At 39.4% G+C, this 24,973-nt stretch overlaps 1 protein-coding gene across 1 annotated transcript in view; it reads left to right on the top strand.

Annotated features, from left to right (window-relative positions):
- CACNA2D2 (calcium voltage-gated channel auxiliary subunit alpha2delta 2) overlaps positions 1–24,973 on the top strand; it is a gene marked incomplete at both ends in the record, with an annotated part of 725,967 nt that overhangs the window by 638,107 nt on the left and 62,887 nt on the right. The window contains one exon of the mRNA XM_081316808.1: positions 5,250–5,299. Coding sequence (XP_081172934.1) covers positions 5,250–5,299 — 50 coding nt within the window. The remainder of the gene's footprint in view (positions 1–5,249; positions 5,300–24,973) is intronic.

The raw sequence follows: 24,973 nt of genomic DNA, 5'->3' as shown, positions 1-24,973 counted from the left end.
CTGCTGCTGATCCCTCAGGTCTGGGTTTCTGACATCAAAGATATTTGGACAGCAACAGTGACATCATATTTAGGAAAAGCTCCATTGTAAACAGCAGGAACTTCTGAAGGAGAGAGAAAAAGATGTAGGTAGTTAGAACAAGAGGAGTATCCTATTGTTACCGATAGTTAGCTACCATCATAACTTTCTCAAGAATAAAAAGAGCCGGCTCCTTTCAAAATGCCAGAAAGGAAAAGCTCATGGCTCTATTGTTGCACAGCAGAAGCTGCATGAGGTGCAAGATGATTGAGAGGGCAAGAAAGAGCAAGGGACAAAAATCTTGTGAGAGAAAAGTTTTCTGTAAAATGTATGTTCCATTATTATATTAGTTAGATGGCACATTTGAAGAGCATCAGGTTGGAGAAAGCTGTCATAATACTTCCGGTTTTCAATCACAGGAGAAAAAAAAACTGTAACAAAAGGGGAATGCAGATTAAACAAGGATAGACATTTACAACTTATATAAATCTTGGTGATTAGAGCTGGTTTGTAAAAAGAGCACCAGGATCTCAGGAGAAACAGCACTTACCTTAAGCACCACAACATTTCTCTGGAGTTACATACAGTCCCATCCCATGACCAGATTCAAGTCATTCCAGAAACTTTTATAAACTGCCCTCAGGTAGGATAAAGAACAGATAGTGATGTGGGGTGAAAACTGTTGAGGCATAGGGGAGTCAAACTCTGGCTCCTGACCTTTAAAAACACCACATCTCCAGCTGAGGCCGCTCCAAACCTTTCATATGGGGTTATTGTTGATTTGTATACTATTCCCACCCTGATTTCTGATTTAGGAAGAATGATGCTGTGGATTTTCAGAACAATTTGGGATATTTTTGCATTGTTTGGGGTTAAGGAGTGGGAATGGAAACAATTTGCCACTCAGAGATCATCTGCATTCATTAAAACCATTAATTTTAAAAAGAAAAAAGTACCACCAAAAATTGATAACTGGGTGCTAAATTTGTGGTTTCACCCCAACCTATACCTTAATCCTTCATTCTATCTAGCAATTGATGTTGGCATGGTTAGTACTCACCCGATCAGACTTTTCCACATGATTTCATTCTTTTATTTCTCAATGTTACTTGGATTACAAGATCGTTCAGTGCTGAATGCATTAATATTCACTCATATAACAATCTGGAGAATTTTTGGAGGCAATTCAGTTTCAATATAATATGACATTATCATCTAACCACTTCTAAGTCTGGACAATCACCACTCCCACTCTTAAAGTAATTTCTCTACAGCCCCAGCAGTACAGTAAAGGCTATATCCATACAGTTTAAGCAACTTTCAGTCCACAGTAGATCTCAAGGTTGTAGCAAGAAAGTCTATTTGCATTCTTGGAGAGTTCTGGGTTTTTTTACCCAGAATTGCTAATTAAATCTGAACTGAAATGGTGGAGATAAATTATTGCATCTTTTTAGATCAGCCTTTCAACATTTAGCTCTTGGTGACTATAACTATCTTGGCTTCCCTGTTTACAAAATTGAAGAAATATAATAGCACATCAGTGTCTGCAGAGGTAGATGCTGTAGAGAGATGAAAAATGCTGGAGACAGTGAGGGTCACAGCTGCCAAGAGTTGGACTGGAAAGAGATCCCAGCAAATGGCCCTGATGGATGCACTGGTGCTAGAGAACCAGCCATGGCTTTGAGGCCCAAGTATCTACAATTATTATTATTGTTATTGTTATTGTTGTTCTCGTTGTCGTTGTCATTGTCATTATTGTTATTATTGTTATTATTGTATTGTGTGTGTGCCTTTGAGTCGGTCGTGACACCTGATAACTCCCTGGACTAGTCCCTGCAGTTTTATTGGCAAGATTTTGGAAGAGGTTTGTCATTGCCTCCTTCCAAGGGCTGAGATAGAATGATTGACCCCAGGTAATCCATCTGGGTTAATATCTACAACAGGATTAGTATTCCCAGTACAACTATATGCCAAACAGACCCATAGATGTGCATAGTTATTTGTTAGATGTATATCCCACATTTGCCTTAGGAATTCAAGGCAGCATCCATAGTGCTTCTTCTCCAATTCTTCTCCACAACCACAATCCTATGAGATAGAGCGGGGTAAGAGAATGACTGACCCAAAGTCATACAGTAAAGCACCAAGGCTCAGAGCAGACTTTAAACTGAGTCTCCATGATCACGTTCAACACTTTACACTACTCTATACTATACAGCAGTGGCCAAAAGTGTATTTTTGAGGTTTGATGGCTAATAACACCACTTTCTTTTGGGAGTAGTACCATAAAATTATATATCAATGGAAAGATAATTTAATCAAGAATGTAATGCAACATAGTTTGTTCAATTATCTGTACTGTATTCTATGAAAAGATATAACCAAATAACCAGAAAAAGGAAGCACAACTTGATATCAGGTGGCTTTCCTTCATCTGATTGTAGCCAATGTGCATGAGTGTTTAGAGAGCCAATCAGGTGTCATCTTGTTTTGGCAATGAGCCAATCAGATCACAGTAGGATTCAGTTATTGATGTCATGTATTGAAGGTGAGAGGAGGACATTTGTCAATATGTTATGTGATCGCTATCAAGTTGGTTGGGGTTTTTTGTATTCTTTCATTTAGTGAGCTTGTAAAACATAATAAAATTAAAACGATGGTGCAAAGAGTTGACTGGTCACCCAGAAAGCAATGTAAAATAGTATTATTAAGTGAACAAGGCTACAGTTATAAAGAAATTAGAAGAAAAATTGGTGGAAACCTATCCAAAGGTGGCATTTCTACTGTACACTTTTTCCAAAAGATTTCCACAATTTTGGCCACTACTGTAATTATTGCTGTTCCGATTGTTCCCAGTTACATCATAACAGCCTTCCTGGAAAGGCACTTTTTGATCCCAAAAAAAGGAGAGAATTGTTGTTTTTTGCCAATATCCAAACTTACTTTAAAAAGAAGGCAGGGCATTTCCATACAACACCATTTCCATTCCCCTCCAAAACTGCTTGAAGCAGATCTGCTGATCATCTTCATTTCTGCTGCTCTTAAAATCAAAAGGCATTGAGCCAATCAATACTCACTCTCCAGCTGACCAATTGGAGTCCACATAAACAAACCTTCATTCAGTTGGGACCCATCAAGTCTTTGAGGTAGGCCAGGCCAAGGTACAGACCTGCAAGGATTTCCGGAATACTAATTTATTCCTGTAGGGTATATTAATAGAATCTTCAAAGCTTGTCCCAGTTTCTCTTTATCCAGTATTATACTAAAATCAAGCAGGATTATGCTGTGTTTCTTTCTTGTGTTTCTCTCCATCCCTGAATCCTGTAATCTTTTTTCCAAATTCCTCCTCAATGGCTTGCTCCTGCCTTCCGCTTAACAGTTCCTATTCTCTTAACAGTTTCCTCACCCTGAAGATCAGCTCAAAATGCCCTGGTGCCCAGACTACTATTTCTCCAGGAATAACACAAATTCCCTCACCTCCTCTTCACACTTCCGAAAAAAGAAATTAATTGCTAGTACTCTCACTCCATGCACTCAGTACAATTTAAATGTTTTTTGCTTGACCGTTAAAAAAAAATCCGAGAATTTATAATGAGAAAAGGGAAACCTCTACCTCATAACTGCTATTTATTGTAACTGTTGTGTTAAATGTCTGTGGAGATTCTCAGTCATCCAGGTCATAGCTGTCCCGAAGCTGCTTTTTCACGAAGCAACTGGACTTTCTTGTTTTTCCTTTGAAGACATTTCACTTCTCATCCAAGAAGCTGCTTCAGCTGTGACTGCAAATGATCAGCTATCTGCAAATAGTATACTATAAATCCTTCCATTCCCCACCATCTAGTCAGAGCTGAAGAAGCTTCTTGGATGAGAAGCAAAATGTCTTCAAAGGAGAAACGAGAAAGTCTAGTTGCCTCGTGAAAAAGCAGCTTCAGGACAACTATTGTGTTGTTTGTTATAATACAATTGTTAGTTGATAAGGTATTTGTAATTTGTCCCATGTTCTACTTGCATCTATATAAACAAACCATCTTCCCCTCGCTCCTCCCACCTTTTCCCACTTTAAATCTCATATTAGTTAGATGAAGAAAGCTGAAGCACAAAAAAGCTTATGTCTTCCAGTAATATTTGTTAGTTGGAAAAGGGGCTGCCGGATTCCTGATTTTTGCCACCATAGTCTAACAAGCTTTCCCCTACAATGTCTAGCCTTTGTAGTTTCTTTTCTGCTGCAATTTAGATTTAAAACTCTAAGAACAGGGATCAATTTTTCTTCTGCTTATGGATGGATGAAAAGAAAAAGAATTTAAAGTATCAGACTTGTTCTGCATATGAGAAGAATGTACCTGATCACTGAAAATATGTTCAAGCAACTAAAACAGAAATAGAAATGTTTAAAAATGGACTCTTTGGGCTTCTACCTGTCTTAGTTTGGTTTAGTTTAAAAGATATGGGAATTCAGTTTCAATACCTCTTTCCATGTGTGTGTCTCTGTATACCCCCTATATGTGTACGACTACCATGAAGACTATGTAAATTAATATTCAGGTTTTACAGGCTTTGATTAAAGTATTAATTGGGGGAGAATTGCAGATGACACACCCCACATCCTAGCAAATCTTCATCAGCAAGATACATGGCTGCTATGCAGTATTTGTAGACTGTGAAGGATTTGAACTAGGGGAAGTTGGACATTGGAGGATATTAATTAGTTGAATGCTGGAATGGAGTTGCCTCTACTTTGATAGGTCCACTTTGTCTGCTTGCTCTGGGTGGCCTGGATTAGGCATCTGCCTGGGTGGTCCATCATATCTAGTGAATGTTGCCATCCAGTCAGGTGTCTGAAAGAAACCACTGACTGCTGGCAGTTGGTGGTGAGGCAGAAGAAGAGAAGATGCTCTTACTCGCCACCTGTCAAAGTAGTAGGTGATGGTGCCAAAGCAGGTCAGCTGAGTTGAATCCAACCAAATTAATGGCTCAAGGCCGTCCTTAAACATGATGATTGTATTGGCTTATCTCAACAGAATTTCTGGATCTCAGATAGGAAGCTGTTTGGGGATGACGCAGTCAAAATTTAGTGAGTTTGAGCTTAGTTAACTCATTGTTGCATGTAGCCTGCATCAGTTGTACCAAATATTGGATTAAAAAGAGGATTTTGTCCTGAAACCAGTTCAAAAGATGATGCTAAAAAAATTTCTAACATTAATTTTGTGTGTGTCTGTGTGTTTTTTTTAAAGGCTATTATTTTGAAATTCCTTCCATTGGTGCTATCCGAATCAACACTCAGGTAAGAAAAGATGAGTGTGAACTCAGTCCAAATTATTTCATTTGTGAAGGGGGTTAGGAGGCAATACTGTAGAGCTAGAATTTGGGGTTTCTCTTTTTCTTACAACTGCGTGGGGAGCAGAAGTGAGGCTTGCATTGGAAATCAAGAGAAATTCCCTCCCACTTTTTTTTCTTCAGTAGAACTCTGTTGAGTACAAATTTTGAGTTCAGTCCTGTATACCTGAGAATGTAAAAGAGAGATCCGTTTGTAAGTCATCTGACTTATCAGAGGAACTCCAGGTGCATTTGTTTGTTTGTAAGCAGTCTAAATCAATTCACTACAAAATGAAGGTATCTCTGTCTGTCTGTCTATTAAATTTATGTAACTATATAAATTCATATCATATCACCAAAGGTCACTCTGGGTAGCTCATAACGAAAGAGAAAACCATGTATCACAAAGTTTGTGGAGATTCTCAGTTATCCAAATCCTGGTTTTCTCAAAGGTGCTTTTTCAAAAGGCAATTGGACTATGTTTTTTCCTTGAGGAAGAAGACATTTCACTTCTCATCCAAGAAGCTTCTTCAGTTCTGACAACTGAAGAAGCTTCTGGGATGAGAAGCGAAATTTCTTCCTCAAAGAAAAAATATAACCCAGTTGCCTTTTGAAAAAGCACCATTGACATGTATATTGCAATGACAGTATAAAAGATAAATTTTACTTTAAAAAGTAAATATTGTAAAAAAAAAACCAAAGAGACAAAGCCTAGGGGAAAAAAGGATAAGCATGAGCAGTGCAGCCATCTGAGCAAGTCTCTAGTAACCTGAAAGCCTTACAACTTAAAATTGTAAAGGAAGTTTTCCAGAAAAAAAAATAAAAATCATCTCAAGTGACCATGGAACACTGCTACCATCCATAAAGGCAAGCTAGTTGTCAAGTGCCTGAAATGCAGTCATGTGACTTTTGGAGGGTGGGGTGCCACTGTCAAATCTGGAACTGGGTCATAAGTACCTTTTGGGGGGGGGGGTCCATCATAACTGGAAATGGTCACTACGTGAGAACTACCTGTAACCCGTTTCAGTGGGAAGAACTTACTGTAATTTGTATAAACCTGCATACTATAGTTATTACTTTTTTCTTAGTTCTTGAGGGAAATACTGTTGACGCAAAACATAATAGAAGAACATCATAGAGAAAGTGATAAGACGGTATTGTTTAGAATTTAGTTTTTGAGAAAAAGTTTCTAATGTTCTCCTTTCAAAAGAGTTCAGGGTTTTATTTAAGTTCACTCCTGAATCTGGCAACCATGCTATATTGAAATATGAATCTGAGCATGTGACAGGCTATTACACAGGAAAGGATCAGCCCCATCACAACATGAATTGGCTTTGAATGAATAAGATGATGCTAATAAAGTCAGTCAGTCTTTCTGAACCATTCTTGTCTCCTGACAGCAGAATTTGAAGTTCCAGCAAATGTCTCCAGTCCTATTATCAGAGCTGTTTTATCTGGCAATATCATGGATTGCCTTGTTCTGTGTACAAAGCACCATTGTTTAATAAAGCCATAGCCATTTCTTTAAGAGGAATATCTTCCATACATCCTATATTTCCATATTACTACTATACGGTAGAGATCTGCTCTGCCTCAGTAGATTCATGTAATGTGCATGTAACTTTGCCAGTTGTCTTAATTACTTATTCGGTACTCCTGTTCTGCCATTTTCTTGGCTCACAAAAATGTGTTAGTTCCCTTGTTACAGCCTCACATTCCTCCTAATTTGATCATCTTCATACAAAGCTGCACTAATATCCAAACCAGCAGAGACTTGCTCATGAAGGAAGTGCTTGTGTGCTTGCTAAAGGGACTTGTATTTATGTAACTAATTATTAAAACTTTGTGCCTGAATCAGCATGTCAAGGACCAAGCCAAGTCGCCAGATCTGTCAAACTATTAAAGCCGACAGGCAACAAGCAAGAGAAAGAGCACGGGATGAGTTATAAGTGCCCTGGAAATGGGGTGACGAGGCAGAGCTAATAGCTTTCCATTCAAATGATGCCTGAATCTCCAGGCCTAAAGCCACAGGGGAAATGGGGGAAGTAGAGGAAAGTGAGACAGAGGGCTTTGTGCATCTGTACACATGTATAAATACTGTGAGAAAAGTTACCTGGGTGATTCTTGCAACACAGAAACAATCTGTAGTTTTTGCCCGAACCTCTCCTAGGAGCCCATTTTTGAAATAATTGTTTCCCCAGGCCTCCTGATTTTCAAAACCCAGGGAAAAAAAATACACAAAGTTGATGTTATTTAGATGGATAACCCAACTGTTTAGCTTCAGTAGCAGTTTGAAAACGATTTCTTTTAATGCTTGAAACTAATGAGCATTTCTGCCCTTGTGATAGCCCCTGTCTGCTTTTTTCCAGCTGTTACATATGCCAACTGATGCATGCAGCATTTCAATAAAAGTCAGCAAAAGGGATAGGTAGAAGAATTGTTAAGCCAAGTTCATATATGCTGAAAAAAGAATGGAAAACTACCCTTCCTTCCTATCCCACTTGGGGGGGGGGAATGAACCTGATGTATTAGTGAAGTGAAGTGATACTGAGTCAGAATTGCTTTGTACAAGCCAAGGGTTAGAATACTTCCAGGAGGCTTCAATTATAAGAACAAGATATAATCATGCCTATGCGGTAATGGCAAATTCAGTCTCCCAGTGTGGATCCATATGGTGCCATCTATACACAAGAGGAAGATCATTGGCAATCTTAGAAAAACTCCTAAGGTTTGCAAAGCAATAAACCAAAACTAAACTAAACTAAGAAGGGACGCGGTGGCTCAGTGGGTTAGGACGCTGAACTTGTCGATCGGAAGGTCGGCAGTTTGGCGGGTCGAATCCCGAGTGCCGCGTAGCAGAGTGAGCGCCTGTTACTCGTCCCAGCTTCTGCCAACCTAGCAGTTCGAAAGCACATAAAAATGCAAGTAGACAAATAGGGACCACTATGGTGGGAAGGTAACAGCGTTCCGTGCGCCTTTGGCGTCTAGTCATGCCGGCCACATGACCACGGAGACGTCCTCAGACAAGCGCTGGCTCTTCGGCTTTGAAACGGAGATGAGCACCGGCCCCTAGAGTCGGAAACGACTAGCACACATGTGCGTGCGGGGGAACCTTTACCTTTACCTTAAACTAAACTAAAACTAAGCTAAGCTAAACTAAACAATAAAATAAATAAATAAAATAAAATAAAATAAAATCTTCCTATTAGAGTTCAAGGCAAGAATGTTGGCTGGATTGTAGATGGAGAATATGAGGCAGGAATGGAATGGAAAGGAACACAAAGAGAGCATTTCTGGCTGGCTGATTTACAACAAACAATTCTGCAATGTTGTAATAATGTGATACTTGAAGAATCAATCCAGTTCAATGGTTAGAGCAGAGATGGGAAACTATGGACCCTTTATGACTTGTGAACATCAACTCCCAAAAAATTACAGGGCCTAAATTACAGGATCTAAAACCCAACCAGAATGATTTCAGGCAGTGCTATTTTCCTTTCTCCTCCTAACTAGATCTCAGTGATACATATTAGAGCTGTCCATTTTACCATCACTTGATTATAAACACCTTTATTGTAAAGGGACATGGTGTTTTTCCGGAGCAGCTAGAAACCGAAGCTCCCAACAATTCAATCACTTGGGCTTACAGTAGGTGAGACTTGCATCATGTATAATAGAAAAAGGTCCACATGTTGGAACTTACAAACATCCACTGAGAACCACTGTATTTAATTATAGAACTGTTGTGTGTGGGGGGGAATTATTTTTATAGTTCTTCCCTTATTTATTACGATCTGATCTTACTTTGATTTTTGAGTTATTGATTCTAAGCTCTTTTTCATAATTGTACATAATAACCCCAACTCTAACTTTGATATGACATTTCAAAATATTTTTTGCATGAATTTCCATTGATTAGTGCAGTATTTTGAATTCTGCATTACCTTATACATAATATTTAAAAACAAATGTCACGAAAAATGTAACTGTAGAGTTAACAATTGTAGAGTTAATATTATGTAATTGAAGCCTATACCTTATGTGTTCTAGGAACTTCAAGTGCTCCAAGCACTGTCAGCCTAGGAAGTCAAGATACATTGCCTGTTCCAATAGCCCTAATTAAATCTGTAAATGCCTACTTCAAAGGGGCAGATCTGGGAGTTAAAAGTCCACAAATTATAAAAGGGCCATACTTTCACACCCCTGGGGTTGCACAGATAGGGGGTTCAAGATTTGAAAGAGACAGGCCAAGACCATTTCCAGTTTTTTCTCTGATTTCATTCAAGACAAAGACAGAACTAAGCAAGTGGGATATGGATACACACACACACACACACCAAGCTGCCTCAGAATACTTATGTAATTTCACTTTTTATCAGTTTCATTTAGCAGTTTTCATTCTTTAGCCATTTATTTCCCACCTCCCAACTTATAGCCTGACACAATGAGGTCTTTTTTTCTGTAAACTTGCATTTGTTCTCAAATGCATTCTAACTAAATAATTCTTAACACCATATAACGTGAGCCTAAAATAGGTTGGTTCCTCACAATACATTCCCCAATTCCTTGTATTACTCTGTTTGTCACTCTTAAGTCCAAGGAAAGGGCTTAGTTAATCAACTGGCATTTTACCATCTGGAAGAGATGACAGGGAGTTATTTCTCTGGCAGGTGTATCTATGATATTCTTATTTTTGGTCACTTTCAACTCCAGTCAAACCTTGGGTTCATCTGGCCGTGTCTTCTCACAATGTTGTTTCCTTTCACCACTCTTCTTCCCAAAGTTGCTGACAACACTTCAGTGACTATTCCTCAAGTCTCATTCAGTACCTATAAATCCTAATTAATGTCAACTGCTCAGCCCTATTTTAGATTTACTAGATAGAAAACAATAGTACATAGACTAACGTCAACAGCTATTAAAGTTGTTTAGTCCATTTTAGCTACCAGCCGGCTCCTTCACTTCTCATCTTCTTCTCTCAGGTCTTGATGTACTCTTCTGGAAAAGACTGGTGTCAAGTCCATATGAAGTCCCTTCTTCTCTTGTGAACAGTTTGTCCTATAAGAAGCTAAACCATCTTATTCCTCACTCCTTATCAGCAAAGTCCAAAGCTTAAAAAATAATTTGTGGAGTAATCTCCATCCTCCTAACCCCTACCCCACAGTTCACACAGAGATGTGGATCTGTGGTCAGGACCAAAGAAACTGCTGGCTTGTCATAGTTAAATTGAAAGCTACTATACATATCCCTGGTTAATTCAGAAACTCACAGGATAGTTTTAACCACAGTCACACTGTCTTACCTGTGCTAATTCTAATGAATAATAAAAGCTAAGCTCCTATTAAGAAATATACAGTACAGACTGAAGGAATGTAGCAATATTATGAAGAACCAAAAACTGCAATCCTATGATCTCTGCAATGAATGGCAAGAAAGTAGACAATAGCTGAGAACTTCCTCCATAAGACTGCACTTGAAGGAAGAAATCTAACTTTAGATTGCCATTCTGTTTTCTGCAGAAACATCCAAGACCCATGCCTCTCTGCTATTGAAGTTTTGTTATTAGCAAAGACAAAGAAAATTCATAGTGTTGTGGGCAGATTAGAAACAGTTTAACTCCACAAAAAGCACATCTCTCTTCCCTGACACAATTGTGAACAAGCAGCCTCATGCTTGACAATTTCCCCTCAAAGCAAACATTTCAAACCGGTCTTAGTTGTGTGGAATAAAGTGTGACACTAGATTGTTCCTCTTAGCACAGAGTGAAAAGAAGTATGTGATTCAGGGATGATAGGCAAGCAGCTGCTGTACAGATGGTGCTGCTGTTAGGTGTGGGGCGAGATTAAATTGGCTGTCACTGGGGTGCTTTCCAAAATCTAGAGCTCCTGAGGTAGCTAGAGTATAAACAAGACGTTGTCACAAAGCTATCTCTGGAGGGTGCACCTTAATGCAAAGGAAACTGAGTAGGAGGAAGAGACCCAAGCTGAACTCTGGTATCCTTTCCAAAATTTTCCAGATTTTGGACTCTACAAGGGGACTAAAAATATGCTTTGTTGAGATAAGCTATATTAACAGAACTTTGCAAGCCTGGTTTTTTTTTCCCTCCCCTTGCTCTTATACCCTAGGAAGTATGCGCTCGTGACCTCCCGTTTAGACTACTGCAACGCTCTCTACATGGGGCTGCCCTTGAAGACCACTTGGAGGCTTCAACTGGTGCAAAATGCAGCCGCGCGGGTTGTGATGGGAGTTTCCCGTTACTCCCATGTAACACCACTGCTCCGCGAGCTGCATTGACTTCCAGTTGCCCTCCGGGTGAGATTCAAGGTGCTGGTGATGACCTATAAAGCCCTATATGGCTTGGGTCCAGGATATTTGAGGGAACACTTGCTGCCGGCATCAAGCTCCCTTCGTCCTGTGCGCTCCCACAGGGAGGGTCTTCTCAGGGTGCCGCCGGTCAAAGAATGCCGGCGGACAATACCCAGGGGGAGGGCCTTCTCTGTGGGGGCGCCTGCCCTCTGGAACCAGCTGCCTGCGGAGCTTAGGACTGCCCCCGACCTTCGATCATTCCGCCGAGACCTGAAGACCTGGCTCTTCGAGCTTTCCGGCTCAGGCTGAGTTTTAATTGGGGTTTTAACTGGGGTTTTACATGTTGCAGGGACTTAGTTTAATCTTTTTTAAATTGGTCTTAATTTTTGTATTAATGTTTTAAAAATTATACCCTGTAAACCACCCTGAGTCCTTCAGGAAAGGGCGGTATATAAATTCAATAATTAAATTAAATTAAATTAAATTAATTAATTAATTAATTAAGTCAGGGAGGAGCCATCCCGAGTCTCCTCCTAATACAGTACTATATCCTTTCCCAGGGCTCATGGTATGCTTCTGGCCCTTTCATAGCAGCTTCTACATATTTCCTCAAGGCCTTCTCCATGGCTCTACACCTCCTAGACCAGGGGTCTGCAACCTTGACAACTTTAAGACTTGTGGACTTCAACTCCTAGAATTCCTTAGCCAGCTGGCTGAGGAATTCTGGGAACTGAAGTTCACAAGTCTTAAAGTTGTCAAGGTTGCAGATCCCTGTCCTGGACAATCAAGGACTTCATTATTTCCCTGTTTGTGGACTAGATTTGGCATCTTCCAGAATGCTAAGCCATAGATTAAATAGAAATAATCAAAAACAATCGACCATCCACAATGAGCAAGGCTTACCATATTCCTCCTGATCAATCCCACAAAAATCAGTATCGTCCAGTTCTAACCACTGCTTTTCTAGGTCAAGATTGGCATTTCTTGTTGGAATCTCTGCTGATTAGAAGTATCGTAGCAAAATGCATTTCTGTGTAGCTCAGCAGGATCCCGTACAGTTTTACAGCAAAGTATTTAGCATGTCCACTCCCCCTTAGGGAACTATAAAGGTTAATAGCTCATTACTGAATATTTATTTCTGGTGACGCGAGTCCAAATTTTGACAGGAGCTTCCCCTCTGGGTTTCCAATTCATACTTCTCTTTGTGCTGAGAAGACAATATACAATGGTGTAAGCATGCCATCTGGTGGACGTTGCCCAATATTATAGCCCATTATCTCAGAAAAATCCCTAATGTCACCTTGAGAATCTTGTCATTTGCCCAGGGACTGGGAAGGGAGGTGCCAATTAAGCAATGGGATAATGAAGTGAGAAGTGGGATTGCTTAATTCTTTCTCCTTCTCTTGATGCTCTGGTCTCCTCGTGCTTTGTTCCTTTAGGGACAGAAAAGATAGAGCAAATGGATTATAAAATTCCCCCCACCAATTCTTAGTTTAAATATATTGTTCCAGAGCAACTTCTACAAATGTGCTCTGATTATCTTAGGGCTCTTTTTAATCACCTAGCATCATGGTATTGGCATGCCTGCCAATATCTTTTCTCTGTTGGGCCTCCATGATGCTTTACTGAAAAAGGTTGCCTAGCCCTGAATTCAGTCATCTTTCAGAGATGGCTATCTAGTGTCTTAACCTCCAAAGATTATGAACCTGCCATTTCTATTTATGTAGACCAGGAGAAAAGCTCTGACATGACCTATTTTTGACAAAGCCATGTTGACTATTAGCAACCATGAGGTTCTTATAAATGCCCTGCTTTATTATTTGCTCTAATATCTTTCTAGTTATTGATGTTAGATTCACTGGTCAGTATTGACTGGGCTCCCCCACTTGATTTTTTGAGAGAAGGGATCACATTTGCTCTTTTATCCTCTGGCACATCCTCAGGATTCCTTCAGAAAATTGACACAGTTCCTGGCAGATCTTCAATCCGCTTCTTCGGTATTCTAGGATGTATTTCATCAGGGCCAAGAGAGAATATCCTCTACTATATTCCTACTGACCTGCAGCCCTCCCGTGTTGTGTTTGTTCTTTGTCAGTGCCACTCAAATTACTATTTCCTTTCAGTAGAAAAACAAGGCAGCAATTAAATTCATGTTTTCACTTGGACATCAACATAGATTTCTCCCTTTAGACCTCCATTTAGATGGGCGACTATGGTCCCTTATGGCTGGCTCAGGAATTCTAGGAGTTGAAGTCCACATGTCATAAAGGGGCCATGGTGGCCCACCTGTTTCAGATGAAGCAATAACTCCCCTAGCCTCTTTTGTTTTCCTCTTGCTCATGCATATTTGAAGAATTTTTTCTGGATAGTTTTGCCTCTCTTGCTAAACTTAGCTTGTTTTCTACCTTTGCCTCCCTGACTTCATGCCTGTATTCACGAGTGGAGGCTTTGTAAATTTCCTTAATTATTCTCTGTTCCTTCCATTTTTAATACACATCCTTCTTCAGCCTCTCAGAAGCTGCCTATTAAACCACGTTGGGTCTTTTTTAAACGACTCCTAACTTTCTTCCCCAGTGTATTACTTGAGGCTGTGTCATTCTTAATTTTCTTTTCAAGAAGTCCCAGTTGTCTGCAACACCTTTGCCTTTAAGGTTTTCTTGTCATGACATTTTCTGTACTATTTCTCTTTACTGCCCTTCTAAAATTCATGATTTCTGCTCGATTGTTATTTTACCTTCGTTGTTGTTAAAGTCAAGAACACTTGCATTCAAAATTTCCACTATTTTAATACCTTAAATCAACTCCTCCTTTTTACCTTGGACCAAATCTATTGTAGCAAATTTCCTAGTCTCAACTTGAAAGAGAAAATTAATGTCAGTATTGGTCAAGAGTTTATCTAACCTCTTTTTTATGTATGTTTTATTGATTTTTTAAAACATAAATTACATAATAGTTGATTGACAGTGTGTTTGCTGGGTTTACATTTGTAAAGAGAAATCATTAACAATTAATTTCTATAATCCATAAGCCTCATATTCAAACAAATGTTTCTTTTTTAAATATTCTCTCTGGTAGATCCCATCATCTATATTCTTAATTTCCACTTTAATATTTTTCCTTTGATCAGTATCTTTCTCAATCAATGTGTTTTGCTGAATCAAAAAGTTTTTCCATATATTTTTTTTCCAACCAATTATACAATTTGTTCCAGATTTCATAATAATCTGTTTCACTCTTTAAAAAAAACAATTTATCTGACCTCTTCTGTTTGACAGTTAGACTTTCAAAGATGTTTGGGTAATTGAAATTTCCTGTTATAATCATTTCATGGTTTTGAGCTATGAAATGAGTTACCTATTTTAATAAACGTCATCTATCTCTTTTGACTGACTGGTTTTTCTTAACCTTGGCAACTTTAGATATGTGGACTTCAACTCCCAGAATTCCCCAGCTAGCAAGTTGAAGTCCACACATCTTAAAATTGCCAAGGTTGAGAAACACTGTTGTGGAGGATCATTTGCATATGACATACCGTGACTGAGACAGCCTTAGCTACAATGGCATTGCAATAGTGTCTTTTCTCTTATTCCAACATGATCAAACAGTGGCCTCCAAGTGTGTCAAATCTGTTTATCACCTATTAGTTTCAAGTAAATCAGTTTACTGCAGTGACTTGAAACCAAAACAATAGAGCAAGATAAAATTTAGGAAGGGACATTAAACATTATACGGATGTTGCTAACTCCTGACTCAAGGTTGGGCAGAGCAGTAAGGAAACTTCTTCCAGTTTTCCTAAACCAAGCAAAAAGAACTCTTAGGAGAATCCTACTCTATAGTTCTAGTGTGGACACGTGGTCCTGAGTCTAACTACATGCAATCTGTACTGAAAAACTAGAGTGTTATACAATTTTGTCATCCTGCCAACTCTACTCATGTTGTTGCTCTACCTTCACTTACATATGGCTCAAACTGTGGATTCTGATGCACTTCTAATTGATTTCAGAAGTAACTGAACCCTTGTCAGCATTGAAAAAAAGTAATGAAAGGTGCATGCCTAAAACATGTAGCTTAATCCTCACTTTTTCCCCCCAAAAAGTGATTGCTCTGTTTCTACAACTCTAATCTGAATACACTGCTACCTCCATAGATCTGCCAATCTTAATAACATTCTGAGTGAATGGCTTCCCACACTCGTGCTATTTCTTTCTGTCTTCTTTATTTGCATGTTTAAAACAACATTAAATAAAATGGATGCCAGAAGCAATCCTAAAATATTTTGCTTAGGTTGGCTCTGCAGAATCTACATTTTGATTTTCAGCTGATAATCTGTTTCCTTCCAATAATGTGTATGTATTTCATCTGATGCTATGGCAGTTTGAATGAATATTGTCCAATATCCAAATACAAGGAAGAAACAACTCTAGTTTTTAAAATTATCATCATTATTAAAGTTATATCATAAATACCTACCCAAAGCCGGTTAGGCACAGCCAGCTGCTGCCTTATTGGATTAGTAGTGTGTGCCTTACAATAGATTCCACAAAGCTAGTACTCTTCTTTTATTTTGAATTACATATTTAAACCCAAATTTAATATCAGAGAACGATGGGATGTGTAATCTAGAATACAGTATCTTGCAGATTGGGAAATTAGGCATAAATTACATGTGATATTCAGAGAATGGTGCTTGAGGGACAGAGTGAGTTTTCCCAATGGGTAAATCTTTTCCTCTGTTTCCAATACCGAGAGGGCTAAAAACAGGGTGAAATCAGCTTTTGACTTTCAAATATATTCCAGATTATATATCTTTCTCCTTTGCTTCACAGAATAAAAGCTGAAATCCCACTCTTGATTTTTTTGGTCCTCCACTTGAGTCTCGGAACTGGGGTGATGAAAATACATGTGGAGATTAGCAAAGAGCTGTGCGGGGGGGGGGGGGGAGGAGAGAAAATTGCACTGCATCTTTTGCACTATTTCATTTTGCCCTGTTCCTTTACTTCTTGATGAATTGCTTTTTGATGGTTCTATTAAAGCAAACCAAATCCCCTTTCTTGGTGCTTTTGAATGTAGAAGATTGAATGCCTTCTTAGAGTAAGAGGGAGGGAGGGAGAGAGGGAGGGAGGCTCACAGACAATAGGCTAAATAAATGCAAAATCAATTAGTTCAACCCTGCACCTTCTCCACTATCACCTCAAGGGGAGGCTAATCTGTTCCATTTCTGAATCATCTGCTAGAAAGGAGTTTAGAGATATACTTTGTGTCTTTGGGATGGTCTGCTAAAGGGCATACTTTCTCCTGAGCCAAGCTTTCTCTCCACTCCTAAACTTAGTTGCTTTGGAGAAAGAAGTTTGGAGAAAGGAGAATGGAGCATATCCTTCATCAGAATTGTGAGACATAGGTCATACATACTGCTCAAGCAAAATAGTTCTGTCGTCCCCAGTTGTCTCAAAACCAATTCCATCTCTATAGCAATATTCATTCATTAATTGTTTGGTGTATCAATATAGTATCTGTGTTGTATATACTATAGAATACAAGACACTATATAGAAAATAGAACTACATACTCTATTTTAGATTGGACTAGAGGTCTAGTATCAATCAATATCTAGGTCACTCTCTTCAGTCTAGATCTTCTTAGCCTTTGTTTTACACTTTCACTGTAATGTGACATCCTGTCATCTAAAAACCTGTTGCCAGATGACCTCACTGTTGAATATGCTGACGGCTTGGCTGAAAATAAATATGAAAAATGATGCTAGCAGATAACACTGTGTTCTGTTTGCCATTTGGCTTTTATGGCTGCTTCATATATCCAACTCATTATTTAATACTGCAGTTGTCAAATGATAAGCAGGGCAAGAGCAATAGATTAGTATCAGGTTCTTGATTCCCTTAGGCAGCACATGAGGGTATGTCATATGAATTAAGGAAATAATTGTTCTGTTTTTATCTTGACAGATAAAATGCAATAAACTGTATGTTTGGGTAATGCCTGTCAGTGCTGATACGGAGTCTGCTATAGGTGGCTGCAAGGTATCAGTTGTAAACAACCCCATGATTGCTTATGCAAGTACATACCTATAATCATTAGTGAAGACCTCAACAGTATATATTAAATATAATATTTATATGAATTAAAATCTATTATTGTCCAAGTGACTTGCTTTCCATATGAAAATATTTTAACAAACACAAATATATGCTTTCCTCCGTGAAGCCAGTTCCCATAGTAGATTGATATAAATAGATACGCCAATAGAAATATTTATAGTTTTCATTGATTTCAGCCACAGATCTGTGCAGACTGTCCAGTCCCTTCTAAATCAACAAATAAATGTGCATTTCCTTCAGTGAAGCTGCAGATTGTTAACAGCACCACACACTTTACACCGTCACCACTTTCCAAGTCTTTCCTGACTATGCATTTAAAGAGCAGAACACCTTTAGGAGGGAAAAAGTAAAGAGAGCTGCAGTATGGAGCTTATTCTAATGCATACTTCATTCTGCTACCCCTCACTCAGAGCTTCAGCTAAGGAACAGGGATAGACAGGGCATTGGACCAGCATGCCCCTCCTCCCTTGGCTTCCTTCTGGGGCTCCAGTGGAGCTAGCAACAAATTGATCTGCTGATTCCTTATTGTACTTTCTGGCATGTTGCCCTGTTTCATTTAGCAGCATTATTTAAGTGCCAAACAGACAGTATGAAGCCTTTCCTGATAAAATCTAAAGGAGAGGAATCTGCAATTCTTCAAGATGGATCAGAGTCAAACATGCAACCTCAAGTTCTTATTTTCACTTTTAAATGTTTCCCTTCCTCCATCCAGCTGTTCTCCTTTTTCTTAAAATAAACATGTATGAAGCACTACTTGAGAAGAAGTGTAGCATTAGTGCCTTCAATGCTTAACAAAATGAACGAAACCTTTGAAGAGGAAAAAAAACAGCAAATACTGCCACTTGAAACATTAGCACTTGTATGCCTTTTCCTAAGTGTGTGAACATCCAATCACATCCTGTAAACACAGTACACCTGTCCCAAGACATTCCATTAATGAATGCAATAGGATGTCATTTCCAGGATGGGCATTTTGAATCTTGTTTGAGAACTGGTGGTGGCCAGCTTGAGAGTGGCAGACCAACTTGGGAGCTATGGTGGAAGCTAAATACAATGGACAGCTCCCAAACTGGTGGTATCTGCTGTTTAAGGTGACCACTCCACTTGCTTAATTCTCCACCAGAGAGACCTATACCAGCCATGAGCAGAACTGAAATCACTGGCGGGTGACATTAGATGAAACTTCTATCCTTCTGACACTTTTCTCTCATCATTTTTCTCTTATTAGTACTCTAAATTAATTGCTTGTATATGTTTTTTTATGAAATTAAAGGGTAGCCACTTTATGTCATAATGAAGGACAAGTATTGTTAGGGTCAGAGGTCCCCTATTGTTCAAGACATCTTGATAGAATTCTTCTGTAATATGTTTATCGTACCTTCCTTAATTATTATACAGGCAACTGAACACAAGACTGCCCTTTTTTCCCTTCCACCTAGGAAATGCAAAAAAACCAAAAACCACTTCCCAGCATAACTGCAAAAAAATAATATGTTTTTGAGGCAAATGATGATAGATTTTAAAATAATAAATGTTTAAGATGTGATCGTGTTATAAATTTAATTCCAACTATATCTACAGAGGCACATTTCATTTAAAAAGTACAAAAGGAGTAGTTTTTCACCACCGTGGGAAAATTTTGCTTGTAACCATTTCATTGAACAAATATTAGTTGTTTAATTTCTACCACCGCAACACATATTAGAAAGAGTTTGCTGAAATACATTCCTGTGGTAGGGATAAACACTGACAGCGTTTTATCTATTTCCCCAAAGAGCCTTGCATCAGCAAACAGGTTTTGTGTTGGTTTCACTGAAGCACAAAAGAGACAACAAGCATGCCTATCAAATAATCACACTTAACTGGACTCTCAGCTGCCTTAAGTTTTGAGTCCAATTATGGGAGTCTATGATTAAACTGCCTGTCATCAAACACGTCAGATTTCATCTGCCTGAAGTCTCAGAGAGAAGCAGATCAGCAGAGTAATAGAGCCATTTATATCCCAGATTTAAAATGTTTGAGCATTTGCTACTGTGCAGAAATTAGGTACTAAAGTGAGGCTGCTATGTAAGCAGTGCCAGATGTTAAGTTAGTGGCCTCAATTGTGCTTGCTATTAAATATGTTTTAAAAGCTACATATTTGTCTGTCTAGAATAATCAACAGCACAATAATGAAACGGCAGCCATACACACCACCACCACCCCACAAGCACAGACACTTTTATGCAATTACATGTTTATCGGGACAAGAATGAGACAGTTTTACTCAATTTTACTCCGTGAATATTGGTTTCTATAAACTTTAAGTCATTTTGTCCACAGGATTTGGTTTTTAATATCACTTGATAGGCTGCACAAAGCATCTGTATGGGCCATTTCTTCAAACATGTGGTCTATTCAAGTACAGACAACCTGAGAAAGCCTCAAAGTAGCTGTGATGTGGATGCATCAAGGCTTCCACGAGGGGCACTTCACTTACAGTAATGGACTTTTCAAAGTGCTTCTTTCAAATGCTCAACATAACCCCAGAACCTAATTACTTGCTGAATAAAAAGCAAAAGCGTGAGAGAGTTGGTGAATTTCCAGACACACAGCCTGAGTTCACTTGTGCTGCTCAGGCTAGTGATATGATGGCAAGATCCCCACCGCTCACTTTGATAACCATTAATTTTTCCCAAGCTTTTCAACCCTGGAGAGGATCTTTCTCATGAAAATTCAGGAAAATCAGATGGGGGGGAGGGGAAATCACTTCTAATGCTAAGCACTCCACCTTTTGCTCCTGGCAGAAAGACGGGCTATAAATCAAACAATCAATAGGGCTGAATCAATCGTTCAACTCCATTTCCCTTCTGGCTATTTTACAGCAACCAAGAGAGGAAGGAGGCACACTTGTCTCCCCTAATAATGAATTGGTGTAAATGATACAGAAAAGAAAGATTTTTTCCAATTTTTGATTCATCAAAAAAGAACTAATGCATACATCTATACTTGTAATCTTTTAAAATGGCATTTTTAGGATATGAAAGGGAAACGGGACTACATTCTTGCTTACTTCTGTTATAGTAGCTGCACATTTATACTGTGAAATAATTCAGCAGCAGGCAATTGTTTGGGAAGGGGAGAGATATTTGGAATTTTAACAGCATTTGATGGGTATATTGACAAAAATGGCTACCACCATGGATTTAGCTAATCGTAATCGGAACTAGCCTCCCCACCAGGTCCTCTTCCATTCCAGTTGGATACTTGTGAACCTGAAGGTAGCTTCCAAACAACTAGGAGTAAGCAGGACTAAGCAATTCTTGCACCACAGTCTTGATATCACATACATACACACATGCGCACGCACACGTGCACACACACTTTTTTGCGGTCTTCACAAACATGAAATATATGCATTCCTTTCCACTTTCAGGATGGAAATTCAGAAATCATTTAGAAATGTTACAAGTACAGCATCACTGCTTGTTGGCTTGGTCCCAGAAAATGGAATCAGAATTGAGAAGTTTGCATATTCTACCAGTACTTAAGCAGAAAGACTTCTCTGTGGCTTTAGAAGGACTTTGCCAAGAGGCCAACTAAAGCTGACAATCATATGGAAAGCAAGATATGATGACCAGTCCTTGAAGAACTAGGGCAGATAAATGCTTTCCATGATTGAGTGCACACTGCTGGGAAGATAACTTTCCTGCTATAATAATGAATTAAGGTGTGCATGACCTTCAGTGAATTTATAGCTCAGATTTCTATTGATTGCCACTCTTCTCCAGAATGTTTTTCAGTCATTCTATTTCTACCACTATTTTTCTTTTTCTCTCACTCTGCCTATATCGCTTCCTCCTCATCCACCCCACTCCATTTTGCCTTTCCACCCCTTTCTTTCCCCCCCCCCCGCCCTTGTACTACATCATCCGGAAATAATACATACATTCTTTTGATGCTTCAGGCTGAAATTCTTGCCTGCCACGCTTCTCCATGGCAACCTGCAGGGAAGGTTAATTGATTTGGGGGGAAAGTGTGTGTTTCCTTCATGCTGACAGTAAGGACTGACTGGAACATGCTCTCCCTTACAATATGCTGCTTACCAAGACTAACAGGCAATCAATGTGACTTTTAGCATATGGAAATGCTGGTGCCATTTTTCCACACCCATTCATTGTCCCCCTCCCCGACCATTTCCTCCCACTATTTCCTCCCCCCATTGCTCACCATCATTCCTGCAGAATTCACAAAAAGGGCAGAATTCAATATATGTTCATAAAGGGTTCAACTCTCTGCCTCTTTTTGCTCCTCTTCTGGTAGCTTTCTGGTTTATCAGCTCCAATGTATTTAATAGATTCAGTCTTTCTCTACAAGCTGAAGAAGTCCGAAAAGAAAGCTGAAGGAATTGTGCCATTACTATTCCTCCCTTGTTTACATTGGTGTCACACTGAAATGCAGAATATGGGAGAAAACTCTGATTTCCACTACTCGAATGAAGCTGCAGCCGGCTGTGGGAAGTCAGCTCCCCAGAGAAGGAAATATTAAAAGGGCAGAATATATATCCCTAAAGGATTTTAAAAGCAGAAACCAACCCTGCCCCCAAGTCTCTCTGTCCCAAGCACAAACCAAGTCTGCAGGAATGCAGATGTGATAATCTTGTCAGGAAACGGATTAGGAAGAAAGATCTCTAGAGTCAACATCAGTCACAGCCCCAGGGAAGCAGGGAACATAATAGGACATACCCACAACCATCAAGATTCCTAGAGGGGCACACCTAGATTCAGGACAGAATTCATGACACAGGAAATACAAAGCCTGAAACAGGAAATAACTCCAAACAATAGAGTCCAGGGGGTATAAAAACCCACTACCCACATGTGGTCAGTCCTTTTTTTTCTGTTGGATCCATCTTTCTGTCTGGCTTTCCTCTGCAATAAACTACAACCTTCTTCCCAAAGCAGTTGCCATGTTTATTCCCCGCTTGGATGAACCATGATTCTTCCAACACAGCATATAGATTACCATTAGATAAGGCATGCGCAGAAGTCTAATGCGCACATATAGTGAGAAGTCCCAAGTACTTCCCAGCATGCAAATAAATATACAATGAAATTCATGCATGTACTTGATTCCTGCACACAGATGTTCTTTTCATGATGGTATTTTGGCAACAAGTATAGGTTTTTTTAAGTAGTTCAAACAGATGGAGATAAAGTTGTTTTAATTGCCCATCTGAAACTCTGTATTTTGTTGTCTAATTTAAGCTCAATCTAACATAGCCAAGAGGGCCTCAATTATGTTAGAAATAGTCAATGTTTCACGGGTTCTCTAAGGCACATGAAGAAATGCTTGACAAGCCTTTGCATGTGACAAAGTTGATCTATGATTATTATTTGTGGGATTTTGTTTTCATTGGTACCATAAGATAGATTCATTTGAAAGTTATATCAACTTTTATTTTCCAGAAGCATGTATTACTTCTTTCTTCTCCCACTTTTGCTTGTAGGAGTAGATGCTTTTCATTACTATTATTGTGTATTAAATCAGATTCAGCTCCCCCAATGGTAGAAATTGTTCATGCAGAAATCCTTAAGTCTTGTATGAAATCATGAAATTAAATTTAACATTGAAATTCAGAGATGTCCTCATTAAAGACTGCATTTCTTGAATACATGAGCTAGGTTGCATTTTCTTCATGTCTTCTCTCTAAACTGTCTTTCAATAATTCTATTTTTACACTGCCGACTCAGGACATATTTGCAAGACCAGTCCATCCAAGTTCATCATAAAAGAAATGGACTCTGACCTGTAATTAACTTCATCTTTTCAACAAATGCAGAGTACATCATATGCCAATTTATGTGCACCCTCCAGCTAACCAATAGGAGACATCAAAGGTTTCACGATCATCCAGTGTGAAGTAACAAATACCACCAGCTTACATATCCTCCATAGAAAAAGGAAATAAAATAAATTGCCAATGTCCATTTCTTGTCCCTACTTTTCAGAACTCATCTTGGGAGGGGGAGGGAATGTATTTGTCTGGTGGCTTGCAGGAAGATCTGCTGAAAAAAATGTCACCAAAAACACTGAAATCCTTGAGGAGTTTTTCAGCACCATTATTGCTGCCCCTCTCCAAAAGAGAGCCAGTCAGCCATAGTGGTTAAGGCACTAGGCTAGAAACCAGAAGACCGTGGGTCCTAGTCCTGCTTTAGGCAGGAAGCCAGGTGAGTCAGTCGCTTATTGGAGACAAGGGCAAAGCATTTCTGAAAAACCTTGCAAAGAAAAATGCAACCCATGGTCATCAGGTTTCAAAATCATTGGTCAGCTAGAGAGTACATTGGTCAGTCAGGTATAAATATGCATCCCATCTCTTCTTGTCTATCTTTTTGTTTGGTTCTTAAATTATCAGAAGTTTCACAATCAGGGTTGTCTGCAAAATCATCAAGGCACCATTCCACTAAAGCAGAGGGAAAGGGAGGGGGAAGCATTTTATGTGTCTGTGTGTGCGCACACACACACACACACACACACACACACACACACACAAATGGGGCCGCGAGCATGCGTGACACAAATGGGGCAGTGCTAGCGCCTGCATGACACACGTTAGCACTGCCCCATTTTTGCCACATGGCACTCTGTTTTCACCGTGTGGCACCCTGTGTTCTCCACATGGCACCCTGTTTGTGTAGCAGCGGTGGCGCTAGCGTGAGTGTGCGTGCACTAGCCAGCCTGTTCTGTGGCCCAGTGGCCAGTAGGCCACGGCCCAGTAGTGGGGCATGGCCCACAGGTTGGGGACCCCTGCACTAAGGTACAGTTCATGTGCTCAAATTATTAAAACAGCAGAAATGATAGCATGGATGTAAGGCAACTAGGCCTCTACTGGGCATTAAAAAACACTTTTAAAATGTAATGAAAGCTATCTTTTCTCCGTGTTCTAGCTCTCCCTCTTAAGGCTTTTCCAAAAAGGATGTTGATGGCAGTATGAATGGCAGCATGCCTCTGTATACATAGGTTATCATTTCTCAAAATGAAGGTTGTGAGACAATCAATTAACAGTTGTTCAAGAGTTCCTTCCAAACAGGCTTGCCAATTTCATGCAGAAGCATGCTGAATGCAAAGCAGGTGACCCTGTATGAAGCTTCTGCATTCCTATTGCAGTGTTTGCCATTCAAAAGAGGAGAACATGTAATTATGCCAGGGGAGCATGAAGATTCTGCACAAAGCTCTGATGGAGA

The sequence above is a fragment of the Vipera berus genome (assembly GCF_964194415.1).
Source record: "Vipera berus genome assembly, chromosome: 2".
Taxonomy (NCBI): domain Eukaryota; kingdom Metazoa; phylum Chordata; class Lepidosauria; order Squamata; family Viperidae; genus Vipera; species Vipera berus.
Note: the sequence above shows the minus strand (reverse complement) of the source record. Positions and strands in the feature narration are given on the sequence as shown.